A 22,815-nucleotide genomic window follows, 5' to 3' on the forward strand; every position below is an offset into this window, starting at 1 on the left:
ATAAATAAGTAGAGGTGAAGGTTTGCGGAAGTATGAGATTGAAACAATCAATCTAGCAAATCGACGACAAATTCTCATTGATGGGTTAATCTCATAAATTAAGAAATTTAATGCGAGCAAAAAGGAAAACTTACATAATCAACATATAAAATGAACAAAATAGCAAATTAAATTGCGTAAAAAGTCAAATATAACAAGTATAATGGAACAGAAGAAGTATAATATACTGATATTCATTCCATGTGAATTATGTCCTTCCAGAGGCCAAATATGTTTATTAATAAATGAACATAGAGTTTTTGAATAAATAAATTGTAATGGTGGACTACAAGGAGTATTTTGGATTAGGCGAGAGAGTTTTTGAATAAATAAACGAAAACAATCAATGAATATTGACAGAATAATGTGAATGTAGAATAGTGTTATCTTTTAGATTGTGACCCCAAGTCGTCAAATCCTTTTTCCTTTGAACAATTATCTCCCTTAACTTTCTAATTAATTCTCACACATACTAAAGCAATCCAACAATATATTTTTAGACAAAATTTTAAAAATTATGGGGGTGAAGACCATTTCTAAAAGGAAAAAGGTGCAAAGAGAACGAGATAATCTTAAAAATTGTAATAAAGAACTCTAAGTCTCTAACTTAAAAAACTAGTATCTAGTGCAATGAGAAGATCGAATTAGGTGTACTTTTTTAGTGGATTTGTGAGTAAACTAAAGAATTCTATATGCTTGGAGAAAAAAGAACTAATAAGTCTAATAGATGATGAGAATTAAACTAATATTATAAAAATACAGAGAAAAGTTATCAGACTAACTCATAATTCAAAAACCAAAGCCGAATTTAGATTAGTTTATATAACATATGCTGAAGTAGCTTAGATTCAAAGTAAATCCTCATATGTAAGAATGACAAGTAAATAAAAAAGTATATTGAGAAAAGGAAATGGGTGGTCCATTTAATTGTGGAAGGTGTTGTGAATTATGAATCATTGAAATAAATAAGATTAATTAGCATTTTAATTCCAAGTATAAGATTGGGATAAACTTATGTCCCAAAATAAGCTTCCGTACGTCCAAGCCTAGCCTCGGGTAAGTCGCTGTTAGTAACAGCGACTTAAGGGAAAAAAAAAATATAATAAAAAGTTGAAAGTCGCTGTTAGTAACAGCGACTTATAGCTTTATTTATTTATTTTTTTTTAAATTTAAAAACTAAACTAGCCGTTGTTAATTAGAAAAATAGCTGTTAGAATGTGAAAATAGCCGTTGTAATGTTGTTGTATAAATAGGTCCATCATTTCTTATACTTCATTTTATCCATTCTAGATCATTCTTATTCTTTTCCATCAATTGTTAAAGTTAACATAAGGTATTTTGTTAGTTTTATTATTGTAAATGTAAACATTATTTTTGAAAGTTCACTAACGTTAATATATTATATGTATTATGTAGATGTCAAAGGAGCATTGTATTGAAGAGCTTTGTGATTGTGGTTATGAAGTTGAGATTAATACTGATTTGAGCGACTTCGATCCAGGGCGTGAATTTGTTGCTTGCCCTTTCTACTTGGCTGACGGATTAGGATGCACATACTTTCGCTGGATTGCTCCGGAGGATACAAAATGGCAGAGAGACTTAATAATAAGGCTTGAGAAGGAAAAACAAGAGCTTAAAGATGAGGTATTTAATCTAAAGAGACAAATGGATGATATGGCACATAGGAAAGAAGAGACTGAAAGAATTATGAAAAAGTTAACTAAGCCTTCTTAGTTAGCAACGGTAGTTTAACTTAATGCATGAAGTATGTAATTGGATTTGGATTTGTTGAACTTGCTTGAAATTGTGTTGAATGTTGAATAGCAACATCCTTATTTGAATATGATTGTATGTTTTTGATTAAATTTATGCTGCATTGTTCGCGGAATGATTCATCGCCCAAAAGTTTGAGTAGTTAACATCAATTCACTCATAATAAACGTGTGATACTACGGTAAAAATATATACATGTACATATATGTTACAATTTACACACAAAAGACCAACAGTTACAAATGAGTATGTACAAATGTTCAATAATTACAAAACTATTGTAATGCTAATCCTCCTCCTGTACCCTGTCTAATTGTGACGGTTTACGACGCCTTCTACGATAGTAAGATGCAGTCGCATGACGCTCGGGTAGGGGAGGGGATTGATAGTTTGATGATGTGGCACCCTGTGAGGACCCGACACCGTAGTCCGGACACGTTAAGTCAACCTCCTCAAGATGAACGTCGGGTTGATGAGCAGATGACTCGTACGCGTACGTAGTGGTGTGGGGCGCAGTTACTTCCGGAATGAAGTGTTGAAACTGCGTGCCTTGGGCAATCTCCCGTACGGGCTCCTCTTGGGAGGAGCCGATGACTGATGCAATGCCCTGTGCCTGCAGTAAGACTTAATTATTAATGAAATGTTTAAAGTGTAAGTTGTAAGGATAATAATTAAAGTTGAAGAATACTTACAAAGTGTGTCATCGTCGGTGCTGCGGGATTGTACTGGGATGCCGCCAAGATACCTCGTGGTGTCATCCATCGGCGAGTAATGGAGAGGAACCACGGCATGTAATCCGCCGTAGTAGGTGCGCCTGCAGCCTCGATCGGCGCACCTTGGGCAAGCAGATCTAGCCTGTGCTCCCAACGAGCGACATGCCGCCAGTTCACCTCTAGCCAGTTCTTGGGATCCCGACCCTTACGAGAGTGGTGGAGCTCCGCTTCTGTGTCGCATGGAGGCGGGATGCCCTGTACCATCCCAAATTGGCGCAGTACGCGCTCAGGGAGATGCACTTCGACCATGTCGAAGCAGATCAGAGGTACGGATGCTCTCCACGCCCCTGACAATATGCCCGAGTGCTGAGGCAATGCAGCGTATGCCTCAGCGGGATAAGGGTCCCATAGAAACTAAACGTGAAAATTCGATTAATAAATTACTCAATTTGATACTTATAAAACAAGTTGTGGTGAAATTGTTACCTGGTCAGCACGTAATAGATCGAGCTGATCACGGTAGAACCCCACGCCCGATCCAGTGTGGGTCCTTGATCGTCTTTCAAAGGACCACCGCGATCCATATGGCACATGCGAGGGAGGAAGCAGTGGTGGCGCAAATGCACCACGACCCACACTCCTCATCGGTTGACCAATGAGAACATGCTCCCATGCCCAAAGCTAAGAATTACCATTATAAGTAAGTAAAAGAGGTACAACAATATTATTACCTGTAGAATAAGCATTATAACTTATTATTACCTGTAGAATAATCAGGGGACCAGCGATCTCCTTCACGTTCTTTTGTGAAGCTTCACAAAGTCTCCTGTACAGATACGCTAGGGCTGCCGAACCCCAGCTGTACCCGGAGATGACCTCCCATGGCGCATCAAGCAACGTCAAGTAGAATAGTTGTACTCGGTTGCCAGTCTTGTCGGAGAACAAGACAGCACCAATCAGATAAAGGAGATACGCCCTAGCGTATCTCTCAACGGTGGCGTCATCAGCACCTTCAGGGAGTTGCGAGAAGTTTTGTGCAAGCCATGTTACACGCAGGCTACTCCCTTTGGTTACCTCAGCCGGAGGTCGCACTCCTAATACTCTATGGACTTTATCTTGCCAGCTTTCAAACTGGCGTACATCGATGCACACGGCATGTCCCTCGATGGGAAGCCGTGTAAGAACAGCTACGTCAAGTAACGTGACGGTAGCCTCTTCTATAGGTAGGTGGAAGGTATGAGTCTCCTGGCGCCACCGCTCGACTAAAGCCGTGAGCAGCGCCCGATCGACTCTCCCGTACGCGATCAGGTGGAATTCATGCAATCTCGCAAGCTGAAGGTACGGGACGATCCGTGCGTCAAGAAACGATAGAAGGTAAACTCCACAAGAGTGGTTATCGGCAAGAAACGCACACCCTTCATCACGTTATTGAATACTTTGGCCAAGTTCGTATTAGTAACACCGTACCTATACCCTCCATCGTGACATATTGACCATTTAGACATATCACCAACTTCATCAATCCAAAAAAGTGCTTCACGATTAACAACACCAATGGCCTTCAATCCCTCGACGACTTTATTGGGTTGTCTTTGCTCTGCAGTCCTACCAAACATTTTCTTCAACTTCACATTACCCATTTGACGATTGAAGTTGCTTAACAAATGCCTCAAGCAAAACCTATGATGGGCGTTTGGAGGTTGCCATTCCGGCTCCTCCATAGTTGCTAGAATGCCCGCATGCCTATCGGAAATAACGCATAACCCTGGACTATGCATCACATGCTTACGAACACAGCCCATAAACCAAGACCACACGGCTATGCATTCTTTTTCGACCAAAGCAAAGGCAAGCGGGAATATTCCCTTGTTCCCATCTTGGGCAATCGCAGTCAACAACGTATGGCGATACTTACCATACAAATGTGTTCCGTCAATGGCAATAACGGGTTTGCAATACTTAAATCCCTCAATACTAGGTTGGAAAGCCCAAAACACGCGTTGGAAAGTTCTAATACTAGGACGGACATACACACCGACATCATTATCTTCCTTAAAGAACCACTCAACTACGGTACCGGGGTTTGAAATTTGCAGTGCCTTCAGGAAGCGTGGAAGAAGAGGATAAAAATCTTCCCACGTACCATAGATGGAGAGAAGGGCTTGTTGTTTAGCACACCAAGCCCGCTTATAGGTCACTTCCACACCGAATTGGTCTTTGACCATTTGCTGGACAACAGAAACCTTAATTGATGGGTCTTCAGCAACACAATTTCTAATACGATTGTTAATCACGGAAGATGTCAAATGAATGTGCCCAGCTGACACGTTTTCAGTACTTAAAATACAACCCCCGTGCCTCCCTTTATAAGTAATTATCTCCCATGACGGTGAATAGGAGGTCTTCCTAGCCCTAAGCCTCCAACCACACCCTCTCTTACACTTCAACGTGAGCACAGTTTGATTTGAAGTCTCAGTTCTGTACTCAACGTTCCTACGAATATGATACAATCTAACAGCGTCTAACAAGGCATCCTTGTTGTCAAACATCATACCCTTTTGAAACTCTCCTTCGTCGGTGTAGGTTGTATCACAATCCCAAGACCTCCAAGAGTTGTCCTCAATGTGTTCATCTAGAGGGGGAACCAGTGCATAGGGTGTAGGGGCAACGATTGTTGGAATGTTTCCTAAAGTCATGTCATTAGCTAGAGCCTCCTCGTCAATACCAACATCATCCTCAGAAGGAGCTTCAATGAATTCATTACTCTCACTAATAACATCATCCCAAGGCTCATTTGTATCTTCTAAGTTACAAGTATCATCATTTGTCACTTGAAATTGAAGTTGATTGGGTTCATTAGAAGGATAAGAGGAAGATGGCATAAAGGGATTTTGGGTTTCTTGGGTAGGGAAGGGCGTATGAGAAGGAGCAGAAGGAGTTATATTCATAAATACATTTGTTTCCACTACGTTCACATCTTCGTTCCCTAGGGGTACCTCTTCTACATATAACTCTAAAGAAGGACTAGGGGTAGACCTTGAATACTCCCACATTGCATCTATAGCCTCCTCATCCTCAACCGGAAAAGCTAACAAATCTCCACTCAGATTGTATTTAAAACTTAAATTAATAGTACTTCTTATAGTGTCAATGCCAATCCTAGAGCATATAAAATGTTTAAATTCATTCAAATCCATGTATGAGTTGCATGCAAACAGTTTACGTTTTCCCCCAACATACTTAACATTATTACTAGTTGATCGAATTGAACCATTCCAAAAGCATACAACGGTGACACGAAATGAAGCCATTTCTACAACAACACATAAAAAATCAACATCACCATCAACTTCATAAATATATGTCCACTATACATTTTACATTCAACTAATAATTCTGGAACAAACTTTTAAAAGTGAGGATCAATGTAAATAACAACTACATTTGACATAATCGTAGAGCTCAAGTGTAAATGCCCACTACACATGACATACATTTTAAATTCACCACCAAATGAAAAAATTTATAATAAAAACGAACCTCAATTAGCTGTAGATCAAGAAGAATTAAGTAATTGGAAGCTTGTCAACCTACATTAATGTGAAAATTGATTAAAACACAACAAACCCTAATTTTTCGAATATTGAAAAAAAATCGAAAAAAAATAACTTACATCGATCTAAGAAGACTACAGCACTAATTACTGGTACAAACTTGAAACTTGATGACCTTAGTTGAAGGAATGAAGATCCTTACAAGGTTGGAATGAAGAAGGAGAAAGTAGAGAATTGCGGGAGAAAAGTAAATCGCGAAATGAAGTGAGGAAGAAGAAGGATTCTGGAAAATTATAAAGTTATAAGTCGCTGTTACTAACAGCGACTTTCAACTTTTTATTTATTTATTTTTTTCCCTTAAGTCGCTGTTACTAACAGCGACTTACCCGAGGCTAGGCTTAGACGTACGGAAGCTTATTTTGGGACATAAGTTTATCCCAATCTTATACTTGGAATTAAAATGCTAATTAATCTTATTTATTTCAATCTTTCTGTGAATTATTGGGTTGGAGACACACTATTAACTTTGATAAGAAATTGAAACTCCCAACAACAACAAAGGCTGCATAACCAAATTTCCCAATTTATGATGGTCCATTGAGACTTTCACAAAACAAAAATAATATATAGATATATAGATTATACATAAAGATTTAAAATAAAAATACTACAAATTACTAAGTATTTATCAAATTAATCCTTGTACAATTTGGTGATAATTTTTATAATTAATACTTACATTACTTGGGCGAAAAAACTTTAAAATATAATCTGAAATTTTTTTTTTATAACTTTTAAATTTTTAACTAACCTTAACAATCAAAATTCAACAATTAATATGGACATGAAAAATTATCATTCCAACCAAACAGGTCAATTTACTTAGAGGATACGATGAGGCATGATATAAAAAACCAAATGCAGACAAAAACCTCCTAATCTCTATCACATATTTTACCCCAAATCATGTGCAGGCACCCTACAACTTGTCCATCACATAGTGGACCTGCTGTTTCTTTAGGCTTACACCCTCATCCTCTCGGATAACCAACTTCTTCATCACTCACCACTCACCACTCACCCCTCACCCCTCACCCCTCACCACCACCATTTGCTTGTTAAGAATATCATCTTCATCCTCATCGTATTCAGTGCCTCCCGTTTATAGTAATTATTATCAAACTTTAAAATAAAAAGAAAGACGACAACTCATACCCACAAAAAAGTATGCGGTCAAAGAGTCCCTCAGCTCGAATTTATCTCGAGAGTATAATAATTGCAATACTAATCTCAAAGTCTTTATCTCGACAATATATCAACAACATTATAATTAACTCTCACCAACGCGATAAACACCACCTACAACTTCACGTAAATAAGAGATAAAAAAAGTTAATAGCAAATACCACCTATAACTTTACATAAATAAGAATAGTAACTTGCAAGTCATTTTAATATAACCATTTTTCGAAGCCGACACTTGATGATTAATGAAATGAAAATTAAGGGAAAAGTATAGACCAAAGAATTAACAAGGAACAAATAATATTTATATGAAAATGAACAACAGCCGTTTTTAATACTACTTCAAGGAATACGCCTCTACTAGAGTTTGTCCATGTATAATAGACATTTACAAAGCCAAAAACATACAAGCCCATTCCAATAATATGCAGAAACTCACTCTTTTTTCCAGATTTTTGTGTAATGGGAAGAAGAAACCGCTTATGTCCGCTAAAGCCTTTAAGTTAGAAACGAGTATCCTGTTGATCTTTATGTAGAACAAGTAGGATATCCCGTATGATTTTTGTTCATGATCGTTCAAATCACTTTGTTAGAGACAATCAGGGAACTTTGGCATCAAACAGAATCCTGTACAATTTGATGCAGGAGAGTAGGCGTACGTATTTCTTTGAAAGATGATCAGCATCAAAGAACCCTTCTTGTCGAAGAACTACACTACTGTCACCATGTACATGTATCCGATGTGTTAAAAGTGTCCGATTGACGCACCAGGCTGACCTATAACTACGAGCACACAAGAAGCTACTAGAAAGTACTTTCAAACGAGACTTGGGCGTGGGGATTATACCGAGGTTTTTGGTTCGAGGCAGCAGAAGCTATGCCACTAAGTAGCCGTAAAACATCAGCTGTATCGTCTAGATAGTACTTAGCCTTGCTAGGCTTTTGACCGACGGTGCAGCAGAAGATCTCGGGAAGCTTAGCTGAAGATGGATTTAAGGACTTTAATAAGCTTTCAAACATATCTTCATCAGATCTGTCATCCCCAATGCACATGAGAAAATCCAGTTGTTTCCCGTCATCATCTAATTTAGAAATCACCTTCTCGACAACAAGCCCCTTGCTAACACCCTTCTTAAACAAAGAAAAAAAACACATAAAATGAAGGGGCAAAACAAGAAGGTAACGATACGGAAGACGAATAAGCTAAACGTATATACCTGTGGTTTAACTTCGACAATGCCATGGCCCCTTGTAACAACAGCTGGTTCATTTGCAAGCACATTTTCGAGATGATCCATTAATTCCATCGCTTGCCAAGACCCAAAGTCAGGGTCAGCATCTTGATGGTGCCAAACGAGGCCACTTTCTTTAGGCTCTATGCTGGAACCATCGGTTGCCTCGGTATATGATCTCATGATAGGTTCTACAATCTCTTTCCATTCGAGTTCAGCAGTATTTGATTCCCAATCAGCAGCTTTGTTCCACCTGCAAGATGAGAAGTAAAATCAGCTTTAACCAAAACAGAGAAACTACTTGTGCAAAAGACCTAATGTGTTCTACACCTAGTTGATACATTGGCGATAATTACATAGGGCCAGCCCAATGGCAAGAGGGGCCTGTGCCCCAGGGCCATCGCTTTAATAGTTAGTAGTTATGGACCTATTAATAGTATATTTAGTAATTAGAGGGCCATAAAGAATGTTTCGTCCCGAGCCTCTCAAATCACTATTCACCTTCCACAGCATTTCTCTTTATTTTCTCATCCAAACACATAGTAATCTATCCTTTTCCCCGTCACAATCTCCACAAAATTAGAACCAAGTTCATTCTCGAACATTGCTATCAGTCTCACATGAAATCAATAAATGCATCATAAATATCGGCCAAAAAAAATGTTAAACGAATCAACTCACCGTAAAAAGTAACCATGCTCGGCAGCTATTCCTAGCAACTGACATGGGCTAAGCCATTCACCAAGTTGATTTCTTGCTCTGCCACTCACAATGAAAACAGTATTTTTCGGATCATTGCAAAGAGCATTGAGAACAGAAATAACTTCTGGGCTTGGACATTTGTTCATACAACTTTGTGATACAAGAGTGCCATCATAGTCTAAGAATATCACCCTTCTACTGGTCCTCCTATACGCCGAGACAATATAGTCAACATTGAGCTTCCTGAAACTTGGAGATAGGGAGACAACCCTGAAACTCAGTCCCAACCCAAATCCCCAGCATCTCTTATCGTAGTGATTTTGGCAAGCTCTCTCCAGATCTTGTACGAAACTTTTTGCCCAATAAGCCACGTCGTGAGAACTAACATATTTATAGTGTTTCTCATGCCGTAATTGCTTCTCTGTATTTGGCATTGTAAGAGCTGAATTCAAGGCTTCGGCCACAGCTTCGATATCCCATGGATTTACTCTGATGGCACCACTGAGAGACGGTGAGCATCCGATAAATTCTGAAACTACAAGCATGCTAGTGTGCGGAGTGTCTGGTTGAATGCCCAATGCTTCATCGAGAGCAGGTGTTCCTTGCCTGCAGACAATATACTTGTACGGAACCAGGTTCATTCCATCCCTTACAGCATTCACCAAGCAACATTCAGCTACAGCATAATATGCTGACTTCTCAAAACGAGGAACAGGGCGATCAATTAAAACTATTGGTTTATAATGTGAAGAACCATAGGTATCATTGATTCTTTTTGCAATTAGATATGTCTCCCTCTGTGTTTCCTGCACATCCTTGCCTGTACTTCGAGCAGGATTTATGATTTGAATCAAGACCAACTTGCCCAAAAAAGCAGGGTTCTGATACAGTAGTTGCTCTATGGCCAACAATTTCAGACTGATCCCTTTAAAGATATCCATATCATCAATCCCAACTATCACTTTTTTGCCTTTGTATTGTTCTTGTATTTCTTTAACTTTGTCGGATGTGCACGGAAGATCTAGAACAGAAGTTATACGACCCAAATGAATCCCAATGGGCAAAATTTTGATGTAAACCGTACGACCAAAATAATCCAACCCAATATGCCCCCTCTTTGATGCATAGTCCAATCCAAGCATCCGACTGCAGCATGATAGAAAATGCCTAGCATAATCAAAGGTATGAAAACCCACTAGGTCACAGTTTAGTAGGCCTCTCAAAATTTCATCCCTGACTGGCAAGGTTCGGTAGATTTCGGATGACGGAAACGGGCTATGTAAGAAAAACCCTAGCTTAACTCGGTAGAATCGTTTCCTTAAAAACGTAGGCAAGACCATGAGATGATAATCATGTACCCATACATAATCATCCTCAGGGTTTATGACTTCCATTACTTTATCAGCAAATATCTTATTAGCAGAAACGTATGCCTGCCAGAGCGACCGATCAAAACGATCACCATGATCTGGGCACATAGGTAGCATGTAATGGAAAAGCGGCCATAAATATTGCTTACAGTACCCATGATAGTACTTCTTCTGGAGGTCTTGAGGTAGAAAAGTAGGAACACATTTAAATTCCTTAAGAAGCCTCTGGGAAACCTCATCCTGCTCATTAATATCAATGTCAGCTTTCAGACTACCGATATATATAACCTCCGTATTAGGCGCTAATCCATTTTTCAACTGTAACAATAAGGAATCTTCATCCCAGTTGAAGTGCCACTTTCCAGTTTCTGTATCCCTAGAAGCATTAAGAGGCAGCATATTAGCAACGAGAATTTTCCGCTCACGTACGGAGGCATCCACATCTTCATCACTACTTTCACGACCTTCCACGTCAGAGATGATTCCAGGAACAGTCATAACTCGGGGAAGAGGTCTAGGAGTACAAGGTATATCCAGTAAATCACCAGAAACTAGGCCCAGCAAATTTCCATACGATTTTGATGCCATGTAGCAGTCATACAGGTGATCTGAAAATTTTTACAAAGTCCAACAGATTAAAGTGATTTATATATGATATATTCATAGACATAGGTCACAAGAACGACAGAACTTTGCCAGTTCTATGTTGTGCTAATGTCAATAGATGCGACTTCAACCCACAAGCATAACTGAATGAAGGCAAATTAAAATCTCGACCAAGTTCTACATTACTAAAATACATCACCGAAACAATTCTTAGGGTTAACTTTGCAAAGATTAATCTCCATTAATTATAATGGTGATAGCCAATAAGATGACGGACAATGAACGACAAACCAAATTCTAAAGAATTTCCACACTCGTGGTTAGAGAGCTACATTCTTCCCCAGCTTATCAGCATTATAAACTTTCAAAGCCTAGTGCAGGTCTTCACGAGCACCACACAATAAGCTATACTTAATCAAGTGCTATTCACATCAAAACAAAATACTACATAGAGAATACAAGTTCTTAGGACTGGTCAAGCACTAGCGGAGAAGCTAGAAATGACAAAAATAAATAAGGAAGACATCATATGTAAGTCATCTCATCATTTTCAGTGACACGGGCTAAAAAGATATCTTAGCACAAATGAATAAATCTACAAGAACACTCACCTCGTTAACAAAAAAAGGTCGAACACAGAAAGTAGACTAACCAGGAATAATCTAATCCATCGAAAAGCACTTAAATACTATAAAAATCTTTACAAAAACATCAAAATGCAATAGCAATTTATAAAGACACAAGTCAATAATGTGCAGTAGTTTTACACACCAACTTAATGAACCATGATATCAAACAGACACACCTTCAACCATCACGTCTTCATCAATAAATATCACTTTCAGGAACCAAATTCCTTCTCTGTTTCAGTTGCTGCAGTCTCATTCGACTGTCCACAGAACACAAGTCAATTTACATCAAGATATCCACACTAGCATTCCATGAATCCTCACAATGTGTCGTTACCAATCATAGCAACCCCTCATCTAAGTTCCATCAAACATACCAGATAAACTAAACTTTTAAGTTGCCAACCTCCAAAGAAATGTTCAAACCAAACTAACAACCACTACCCAATTTTATATTGCAAAAGAAGAAAACTTCAGTGGTTTACATATATTCTCAAAAAGGAGTCAATCAAAAATTTACCCTCTTGATTTGTTAAATATTACAACCCTTTAACAACCTAATAACCTAAAAACTTCTTCACCATTGGCCAAGTCAGAAACTTTATGGAGTACCTCCTTTTCAGTTATTTCTTAATTTTTTTCTTCACAAACTAAATATAAGCTAGATTTTCCTACTAACACCCCGAAAAAATAATTTTTTCTAAATACATCACTATTTATTCAAGAAATTTAGTGGGTCAAAATATCTAGTAACATAACTTATTTTAATTAATTCTCAAACAGAAACCTACATCAAAAATTCATTTTCCTTGTGAATCAATTCAATAAGCCTTATTAATAATACAGCATTCTCTCATTTAAATCTCAGAGGCACATAAATTTACCGTATAAAACAAGCATACATGCTAAACAATATTGAGACATGGATCATGAACTTCAAAACACACCAAAAAAGGAAAATTATGCAAATCAAGGAAATACCCAGAAAGCTAAAAAAAAAATATGAAAAGGAAAATCATACAAAAAATGATTTGGGTATGTAGAAAGTATAATTCTTTTTCCTTTAATTCATTCATTCATCAAACAAACATAAGATTACCCAAAAAAAAAAAACTATGGAAATAAGCATAGATTGAACCACAAAAAAGACAAATTATTTAAGATTGCAAAATTTAGATCAGAGAAATTAAAGAGATGCAAAAAGGTATGAAGAAGAAGTGATGTTGAGTTGACTCACCAGAAAAATGGCAGAAATAATAAAAATTGGAATTGAGAAATGTGAACAGGCGCTGAAGATAAAGAGAAATGAAGAAAGATGGAGAAGAAGAAAAAAAAAGATGAGAGCAAAAATAGAGTGGAAAGAGAAATGGGGAGTTGGTTTACCATAGTTAGATTTAAACCTCAGTTTTGGATAAGGCTTATTTTTCTCCACTCTTATGTTTGACCATTTTTATTGAGTTTTATTACATTCATGCCCTTACCTACTTCAAGGCCTAACTTTTGGATATGATTAAGATTAGGGTACAATTAAATAAATACTCCTACAAGGTTAATTGTATTTCCTTATTTAAATAAATATATGGTTGGAAAATCGATGTTATAACATCTAAAATGTGAAATTGGCAATAATAATATCAAAGTCTTAATTTCAAAAATTAAGAATTATAAATTGTGATTATATTTATGAGAGTTTTTTAATACACTTTCATATAATTTAAATTATTTTTACATATCTTTACAAAAGTAATAAACATGTTATTTTACTTTTACAATGACAACAAGTTGATTTGTTTATTTAATAAAGAATTAGATTTTATTTTAATTGGAGCAATTATTACTTAATCTAGATAAGATATTAAATTCGATTTTCACCTAAACCTCCCTCGCACTGCATCTATCCTATAATAACGATAATAAAATTGTTTATTTTATAGATAATAATAATAATAATAATAATTAAAGTAACATGTTTTTTTGTTTAAATTTATTCAAATTTAGGATCATAAATAATAGATGTCATTGAGGTATTTAAATGTATTGCAATTTTTAAAAATTAATACTTTTCTATAACCTAATAAAATAACTCAAAATTAATAATTTTGCCAATTATTGATAACAAAATACATACTAAAACAAATACTCCCTCCATTTCTTTTTGTTTGTCCACTTTACCTTTTACACATATTTTTTAGCAAATTTAAAAGATTTAATATCTTCAAGTACACATCATAAAAAATTATAGAAATTAAATATTAACAAACTTTATAACGAGATAAATCTAACAACATCTCACATAAATATATTTTATCGTCAATATATACTTTAAAAATCTAATTTAAATTTTTCTCTAGGACAAACTTAAAGTAAACAAATATAAAGGAACGAAGGAAGTAGATAATAGAAATAACTAATTCAGATGGAGATAAAGAAAAAAAAATATAGACAAAATTAAAAAATATGAGAGTAAAATCATTATTACAAATTAAAAAGAAAAATGATGTTAATTGTGAGTGAAAAAGGAAGTGAATGTGAATCCTAGCTAGCTACTTTGGTCTTTGTTTGAAGATGGTAAAGATAAAATAAAAAAATAAAAAAATAAATAGCTTAAAATAAAAAATGTTATCTTGTTGAATGCATGTTATCTTGGGTGGCCTGTTAATATTTAATGGAAAAGTTGTACTATCTAAAAGTCTAGTCAAGTGAGAAAGTGAATAAAGTTCGACTCCACTTCAACGTATTGCACTTAACCTACCATTTAGTATTACATTTATCATAATCTATCGCTTACACATACTCCTAATCTTTGTTTAATTTCACGGTAATGTCCTTGAAAATTGAGATTTATTTTTTTTTTTTTTTTTGTATATATCTAATGAATTAACTATTATATTTATAATTTCAATAAAAAAATAAATATATACATCAAACGAAACCCAAAAAACTTTATTTTAATAGTTCCACAGTTGACCATTATCCTCTTATATAAATGATATATAAGTTTAATTAAATAATAATTATTTTGTTTTAATACATTTTCTACACGTTATGATGTTGATGAGTATATATACTTCCTCCTATTTATCTTAAATGTCTTATTTTTAATTTGATCAACTCACTTTAAATGTCTTATTTCTATTTTGAATAAATTGTATCAATTTATTTACCCTTAATAAACTTAAATTTTTCACACATTTACACCTACTAACCCTACTTTACCTCTATTAAAATTTAAAAACACTATACTTTTTTCTTTCACATGTGGTCCCATCTAAAATGGAACACATTGAATGAATAGGAGGTTGTATATTCAGTATTTATTTAATTTATACAGTAATACATATGGGTATCGATCCTGATAGCTATATATATATATATATATATATATATATATATATATATATATATATATATATATATATATATATATATATATATATATAATCTATGTAATTTGATATTGTTTTTGCTTTGGAAATACAAGAATTTAATTATACTTTATTAGTTTATCATTTATTCTTTCATGAAAAATTAAAATAATTATATAATATATTAATTGTTTTCCAATTTTAAAATTAATTAAATTTTTTTGAAAAGGTAAAAATTATTGGTAACAAAGAGAATTTATTAATTTTATAATTACCCTAATATTATTCTCTTTTGATAGAGTTATTCCTGACATCACTATACTCACTACAAAAATAAATGATGTTGGCGACTAAGACCGAGGTCGTATCTCAGTCATGAAATCGGAGTTGGCGACCAAATAGGGACTAGAGGCCTTAGTTGTATGCATCACTGTCGGGAAGAGAGGAGTCCCAAACTGGTCGCTATTGGCGACTAAAACGACTTGGTAGGTAATTGGTCGTCATTCACGACTATATGAACAAGTCCTTTTCTAGTACCCATTTACTTGGTACTGGCGACTAATTTAGGTCCCCAACCAGTCCCCCAATTCTTTGCTATTGGTGATCAACTCTAGTCCCCAATGTCTTTCTTGGTTTTACTTTTGGCGACTAGATACAAGTCCCAGGTTACTCGCCACCATTAAAAAATATTAAAAAATAAAACCATATATTATTCTTAATATAATTTTTATATTAAGAATAATATAAGATTTTATTTTTTATATATATTAATAATATTAGAAAATTTCGATATAATAAACAAATAAAAAATTTGGTCCTCAATTGAGATAATTTTAAATGCAATTATATAAATATTTACTAAAAATAAACAAATAATTTAAATGCAATTAATATAAAAGTTAAACGTTACAATAATTACATGACTTGGAACACCTCTACTAGACCCCCCGATCCACTATTAAAAGGCCCTCAACTGAGAATATCTTTTAAACGCGCATTTCATGTTCAATGTTGGCTAAACGTTGTTGCAACATATCCAATTGTTGTTGTTGAACACTTATCCTAAAATTTGTCACTGCAGTGATGTGACGTATAATCTCAGCTATTTGCTCCTCTTGACACATAAATCGCTGTCTTATACGCTCATGAGCAGTTCAATCGTCAGCCGTCGAAGAGGGGGTTCCACTAAATCAGGGTAGTATCTTTGAGATGCGGACCCCATCCCATTTACCGACGAAGGAGGATTAGGACGATCCGTCAACTACATAACTGCTAGCCCGTAACTGTTCATCCACCATTTTGTTGTATATAGCCTAAAAGATTTTGATAGTTAAATACAAAGATAAAAACATTATTACTATAAAAAAACAAAAATCATATTACCAAGAATAAGTTAACCAAATTCACATTTGAACCTCTATACATGAGACTATGATCTAAGCATTTCTAATCTCACTCTAACTCATTTTAATAAATCATACATTTGAAATAACAAAAGTAAAAATTATGTAAAATATAACTATAACTAAATAAATTAAAAATACTTACCTCGAGTCTTTTGACATCGGGATTGACAAGAACCCTATTTCCTTCTTGATCAACCATTCTCTTGGTTCGACAAAAAATTTTATAAGCATTCGGTCGTTCATTTTTTTTTGGCTACAACAACAACATATTTAATTAATATATTGGACTTAAAATATTTTTAAAAAAATAAAATATTAGAGATTTTTACCATCACTTCCATTACTCATACGACAGATAAAAATCCAGAACGATATGTTCCAAGTGATTTTGCAGAAAGATTCCCTTTGCGCCGATTTATTTGCCCCGGTTGCTTTTTCTCTTAAACTCTGGGGTATTAGTATACCCATTCCAAGCCTCTCATATTAATGAATTTAATTTGTCCAATTTGGTTTGTATGGAGTAGCATGCTCCTCATAATCCCATTTTTTCTGCTCTTTTCTAGCAGAGTATATTAGATGACAAAAAGGCGGTGCGCACCTCGCCATCTATGTGGGGATTCTATTTGTACTTTTTCTATACATTAATTTAAATTAATTAAATAATAACACAATAAAAAAATTATTTGCAAAATTAGAATTTAATTTACCTTGAATTCTTCAAAATAAAACTCTTTAGTATCACGAGTAACTTTTGACCCGCAGGAACTTTTTGGATTCTGCCTTAACTTTAAAATAGCTCTAATAGACGCGATCACTCCTTTCTTGCCACTACCAGCTACAGCATCAAAGCTAAATGAAAATATATATTAGATTAAATAAATACAATTTATTTATTAAATTAAAAGGGCTAAGTTAAAAAACTTACTCTCTTATTGCTCGATTCCATAAAAGCATTCTTCTAGAATCCTGATACTTCATTAATATAAAAAAAAATGTTAATGCATTTAGAAACATATGATCATTTACTTTTTTTCAATTAAAAAGTTCAAGATTACATGTGGTATTCATAATAATTTATTACAAAACATAAGGTGATTCATGTTTATATTTCATTAACCAAGATTTGATCTTGTTAATAGTGTGGTTAACACCTTTAGTACAAGAACAATTAATGCTACTCCTATTACGGTACTACCTCTAAGCGCAACCAAAAATAGATTAATATTAGAAACAACTAATTTCTTAAAAGATCATTTCTTTAAGAGACGTATCTCAAGTCCAATCTATTAAAGATTAATGTCTACTTACTATATTCTTAATGCTTACTTACATTATCTTTAATGATTACTTACCATATTTTAAATGTCTATTTTCAATATCCTAAATGTCTACTTACATCATTCTTAATATTTACTAATATAATTTTAAAAACTGTATAATAGACCGGCCAATTTAGAGATGATCTCTCAAAAAGACTGTCCCTCAGAAGAATTTGTGTATTAGAAAACAAAAAATTACTCTTTTAAAATAAGCAAACAAAAAAAAGTCAGCAAATATATTTAAGTACTAGAGATAAATATAGTCCATATTTGTGTGTATAAGAAATACACACAGTTGCAGACCCAGCACTAAAATTCAGTGAAAGCACAATCGAAAAAATAATAATTTAATATAAAATTCATTAAATACAAAAATAATATTATTTTCAATTTTATTCCTATAAAAGAACATTTTATAATCTATTTTGACAAGCTTTCATATCTTGAAACCGACGAATCATAAGATTATTGGGAACATTACAAAATAGATTTGTAAAATTGAATTAAAATAAAAAATTACACCTATGATTAAAGCTGATTATAATTTTCAAAATTAGATGAAATGGTGGTGGGTTGGGCAATTGGGCTGGTGGCAACCCGGAAAACAGTGGCTGACAGCGGCAGGCTCACAGCTGACGGTACAGTGGTGGACAGGTGATTGGTGATTAGAAAATGCATGAAATGGTGGTGGGTTGGGCAATTGAGTAATGAAGTATTCGTGAATGGTGGGTAATTATGGTTTTTGCATACAAAAGATTAACTCCAGCAAATATGGATGATATTTCAACAGTACATTAAATAAATTTGATAATTATAATGTATGCATGCATTATTTTTTGGAAATTATATTTTTATACCTTTCATGCTAATAAATTTGTACATTGCGTAAGTGTCTGTACTAGTATATATAAAATCTAAAGTAAAACATCCGCCTCAAAATAACTTTTATTAATTAGGAAAATGATATATATAGACCTTAGGAAAAGAATCTTGTATTTGTTTTATGTAATTTAATATTGTTTTTGCTTTGGAATCATAAGGTTCTTAATTATACTTTATTATTTTACCATTTTTTTTTAAAGTTAAAATAATTATATAAAATATTAATTGTTTCGAATTTCTATACTAGATTCTCTTGAACAGATAATAATTATTGTTAATTTTTATTTACAGTCCTTAGAGTTATTAATATTATTACCCTATTAATTATTGTGCATAATACCAAACATGTCTAACATTACGAAATGTAAAGATCATAAAAAATATAATTCAATAATTGTTCACTATTTCTTTTTGAGTTTGTATTACTATATATATGATAAAAAAAAGTTTGAAAGAGAGTATATATACTAGTCGGAATTTCAAATCTCGTGTATAGATTGTATATAGATTGAGTTGGACTTAAGGATATAGTGATATTGGTAATATATAGTCAACAACAAAATTATAAGCCAAGTTGCAATTAATTAAAATTAATTATATGGATCAATGACTTAATTATTACAGTTGATGTTGATGATGATGATGATGATGATGATGATTCAGGAGCCATCATCCAATGCGCAAGGCTTAATTATGGACCACGGTATCACGCCAATAGCCAATAAGCATGCATGTATGGTTGATGCACCAACTTTGATGAGGCTCCAAACAACTACTCCTAACACCTATTTTTATTAATTATTAATCTTATTTAATCACACTTATTATTTGGGCCATTCTACTTGCTACTTGGTAGTTACAACGTTAATTGTACATCTAGAGTAGTATATGTGCTACCACTAGATAGCTGCATTACAATCATCCAATTTAGAATATTAAATCCATTAAATTCCACGAGTCATAATTTGATGAGAGCCTATTTTATGAAAATATAGCTATATTCACGCAATAATCAGTAAGAAATTATATTTATAAAATAAATTGTTGAAAATTAAATTAGCCACTCAAATCTAATCCAAAATGTCACTCATTTCATTTGCATGCCTTATATAAAAACTTTTTGCTCTCATATATTAAAATACATTTATGTATCTTTAACTTTTATTAGGATAGTGAATAGTTGTAGGAAAATTTTTTTGGGAGTTTGGCTGCATCCTCCTCTTTGGGTATGTGTTGTCATTTTCTTTTTTTCCATTCTCAAATCTTGATCATAATCCCTATGAGCGAGTTACACTGAATATGATGATGATTATGATTATTAGTTTTCAAAGGGTTTCATGTATGAACTTTGAAAATTTAGAAGCTTTATATTATACATGAAGAATTAATTATGCTTTTTTAATTATAATCTGTTACACTTACATATATAACTTATATACGACCTATGGGTTTAAATTGACCATATCCATATTGGAATTTTTCAAGAAGAGAAAAAAAATATTAAACTTATTATATACTAGTTTGAAAGCCGGTATAGTGCACGGAGTTTAGTATAGTGACATATATAAAAAAACCTGTTTTGTTTAAGAAAAGTATGTAAATACCAAATTGATTATTTGGCAAACCTCTAAGAAGTCATCATTTGTTATTTTTCAACTCTTTTTATTAATATCTATAATTATGACGATAACTTAAATTAATATATTTTTCAAAAATACTTTCTTAATTACGTATAAATTATATTTTTTTTTTAATTAATTTATTTATGATTTTTAATTAGATATAAAGAATTAATGTAATAATATTAAGTTTAAATTTATTTAGAAAAATAAGTTGTCATGCAATAAATTATAGTCCTATCAAATTAATATATTTGGAAAATCTGCGAAATCATCATGTGCTATACTTATATTCCAGTTCTTTTATCAGTATTTATGATTATGATTATTATGATGATTATGATTTTAATAACGTTATATACTCCTATTATATCACAATATTTAAAATAAACTCTTAAAATAAATTCCTATGTATGACATACATGTTAAATTGACAATTATTCTCTAGAGCTTATTATTAGGGTGTAATATTTTGCCGTCATAAGATCTTTAGAATAAGTAACCTTTTCTTAAAACAGGCTTAAAATGTTGTACTGGTTTTTGCAATTAGTTATTTAATTAATTGACACATTGTGTTAATCATTAAATAATGACATTTTGCAAAGCTCTTATGAGTCGTCATTTACCATTTTACAGCAAAATTACTGAATAGTATGATTTGTGACATTTGCTTTTGAATAATATATTTCTCTTTTATGTGATAACTTTTTTAATTAAAGATAACTTTCGTTGGGCATAAATTAATATTTATACCTTTGATACTCCTATTAAATAATTTCCTTAATGTATACAGAAATATGTCGGCATATAATTAATTGGAAAAAAATATATATAAATCAGAGAATTATATCAGGATGGAAATTGAACATGTAAGAGGTTGAAAGTTCATTCTTTTAATTAGTGCCCACGGGCCACTAGGTCATCCATTCATATGGCCATAATTTTTTGCACCATATTTTATCAAAGGATCCATCCATCTCAATTTTATAACAGAAATATTCTAGAAAAATACTTTTATAAAGTTAAATAAGAATTCTAATGTTTTCTTGACTGATTCTAAAATTTAGGAGAAATAGTATATTAAATTATACTCATAATAGTATATTTTTATTAATTTTGTAGCTTATATTAAGATTCAAACCACAATATGTTCAGAAACTTTATTTGATGTTTTAATATTTAATCAATCCTTAGCTCAAATGTTATTAATATGAAGGTAAAATTGAAAATAAAATAAAATAAATAAAACATGTTTTTGACTTTATAAATTATTTTACAAATAACAACCAACAATTACACCTAATTAGCTAAATATGATTAAAAAAATATTATATAACTAGATTCACGGGCCAATAAAATCATAATCATAATAATTAATATTTGCATTCAACTCTTAACCAAGTAAGGAAGTTCAATTGATAACTTTTGACAATAATTAAATTTAGAATATATCTAACTACATAAAAGCTATATAAATTAAAAATACCCCATATATTAATTTTTGTTGGTTTTGAGAGGTGTTGAAAACAGATCTAATAGACTGGTATTTACCCGATCTTGAAACCAAATGCAACTTAACTCGACTTTAAAAAGAATTTTTTAAAATAATAAAAATCAATGTGGACGCAAAATCCTATCTTAAACTGCCTCAAAACACCTTACTCGAAATTGACCCCATAATCGAATAAACACTTTCATATATATATATATATATGTATTAAATTTTTATTAAAAAAATGCAACTTATTAAAGAAGACCACAGAGTTGAAAGGATTAGAATGTTCCAAATTTGCAATAACATAAAGAAGAAATGGCAATAATGTAAAAAAGAATATGAAAATGGTACAAAATTGGAAAAGAAAAGATATGTACCCTATAAATATAATGAAAGCATATGCATTGCTGATTGCACCAACCTGAAAATGGGAAACCCTAAAGATAAAGACAATAGACGAAACCTCAAATCCAACACTTCTTCTCAAACACTGAGCCACCCTCCTTTGACCAATTAAAACATGCCACGTAATCAATGCCATTTCACTATGGACCCCACTTATTAGTTGTCAATACCCCAAAACATGTTAATAGAAAAACCATCAAAGCTGGGCTTTTATAAACACCGACGGATGTATATGCTTCGGACACGTGATATACCACGTGGGATAAATTTGTACACGTCTTTACTTTTACCATAAAACTCAAAGGCCAATAATGAATAATAAATCTCTTTTTCGTTGGATCATACTTATCCTTATCTTGCCTTTGGTAAGAGTAGTATTCCTCAAGCACTAAAACAGACACGGACACGGACACGGACACGACATGGGTACGGGAAAACGTCAACTTAAAAATGGCGGACAC

General features: G+C 33.2%; 3 protein-coding genes across 5 annotated transcripts; all 3 read right to left on the reverse strand.

Annotated features, from left to right (window-relative positions):
- Window positions 1-1,911: 1,911 nt before the first annotated feature.
- LOC130807552 (uncharacterized) lies at window positions 1,912-2,829 on the reverse strand. The gene is made up of 2 exons (XM_057672806.1): window positions 2,505-2,829; window positions 1,912-2,425 (listed from the first exon to the last, which is right to left on the reverse strand). Exons 1-2 carry the CDS (start codon window positions 2,787-2,789, stop codon window positions 2,099-2,101), a joined length of 612 nt encoding a protein of 203 aa, XP_057528789.1. The 5' UTR covers window positions 2,790-2,829; the 3' UTR covers window positions 1,912-2,098.
- Window positions 2,830-7,607: 4,778 nt separating this feature from the next.
- Window positions 7,608-13,249, reverse strand: LOC130807553 (probable alpha,alpha-trehalose-phosphate synthase [UDP-forming] 9). 2 transcript variants are annotated; one of them, XM_057672808.1, is made up of 4 exons: window positions 13,101-13,249; window positions 9,238-11,236; window positions 8,542-8,809; window positions 7,608-8,452 (listed from the first exon to the last, which is right to left on the reverse strand). In XM_057672808.1, exons 2-4 carry the CDS (start codon window positions 11,214-11,216, stop codon window positions 8,129-8,131), a joined length of 2,571 nt encoding a protein of 856 aa, XP_057528791.1. In that variant the 5' UTR covers window positions 11,217-11,236; window positions 13,101-13,249; the 3' UTR covers window positions 7,608-8,128. The 2 variants fall into 2 exon arrangements, with proteins under 2 accessions (XP_057528791.1, XP_057528790.1); XM_057672807.1 differs by having other exon boundaries at window positions 7,608-8,455.
- Window positions 13,250-16,136: 2,887 nt separating this feature from the next.
- Window positions 16,137-22,598, reverse strand: LOC130807554 (uncharacterized). 2 transcript variants are annotated; one of them, XM_057672809.1, is made up of 4 exons: window positions 22,371-22,598; window positions 17,560-17,606; window positions 16,777-17,483; window positions 16,156-16,541 (listed from the first exon to the last, which is right to left on the reverse strand). In XM_057672809.1, exons 1-3 carry the CDS (start codon window positions 22,488-22,490, stop codon window positions 17,333-17,335), a joined length of 318 nt encoding a protein of 105 aa, XP_057528792.1. In that variant the 5' UTR covers window positions 22,491-22,598; the 3' UTR covers window positions 16,156-16,541; window positions 16,777-17,332. The 2 variants fall into 2 exon arrangements, 1 of the variants encoding a protein (XP_057528792.1); XR_009040594.1 differs by lacking the exons at window positions 17,560-17,606; window positions 22,371-22,598 and having other exon boundaries at window positions 16,137-16,541; window positions 16,777-16,887; window positions 16,964-17,449.
- Between the last annotated feature and the right edge of the window lie 217 nt (window positions 22,599-22,815).

This window comes from Amaranthus tricolor, chromosome 3 (assembly GCF_026212465.1).
Source record: "Amaranthus tricolor cultivar Red isolate AtriRed21 chromosome 3, ASM2621246v1, whole genome shotgun sequence".
NCBI classification, from domain to species: Eukaryota; Viridiplantae; Streptophyta; class Magnoliopsida; order Caryophyllales; family Amaranthaceae; genus Amaranthus; species Amaranthus tricolor.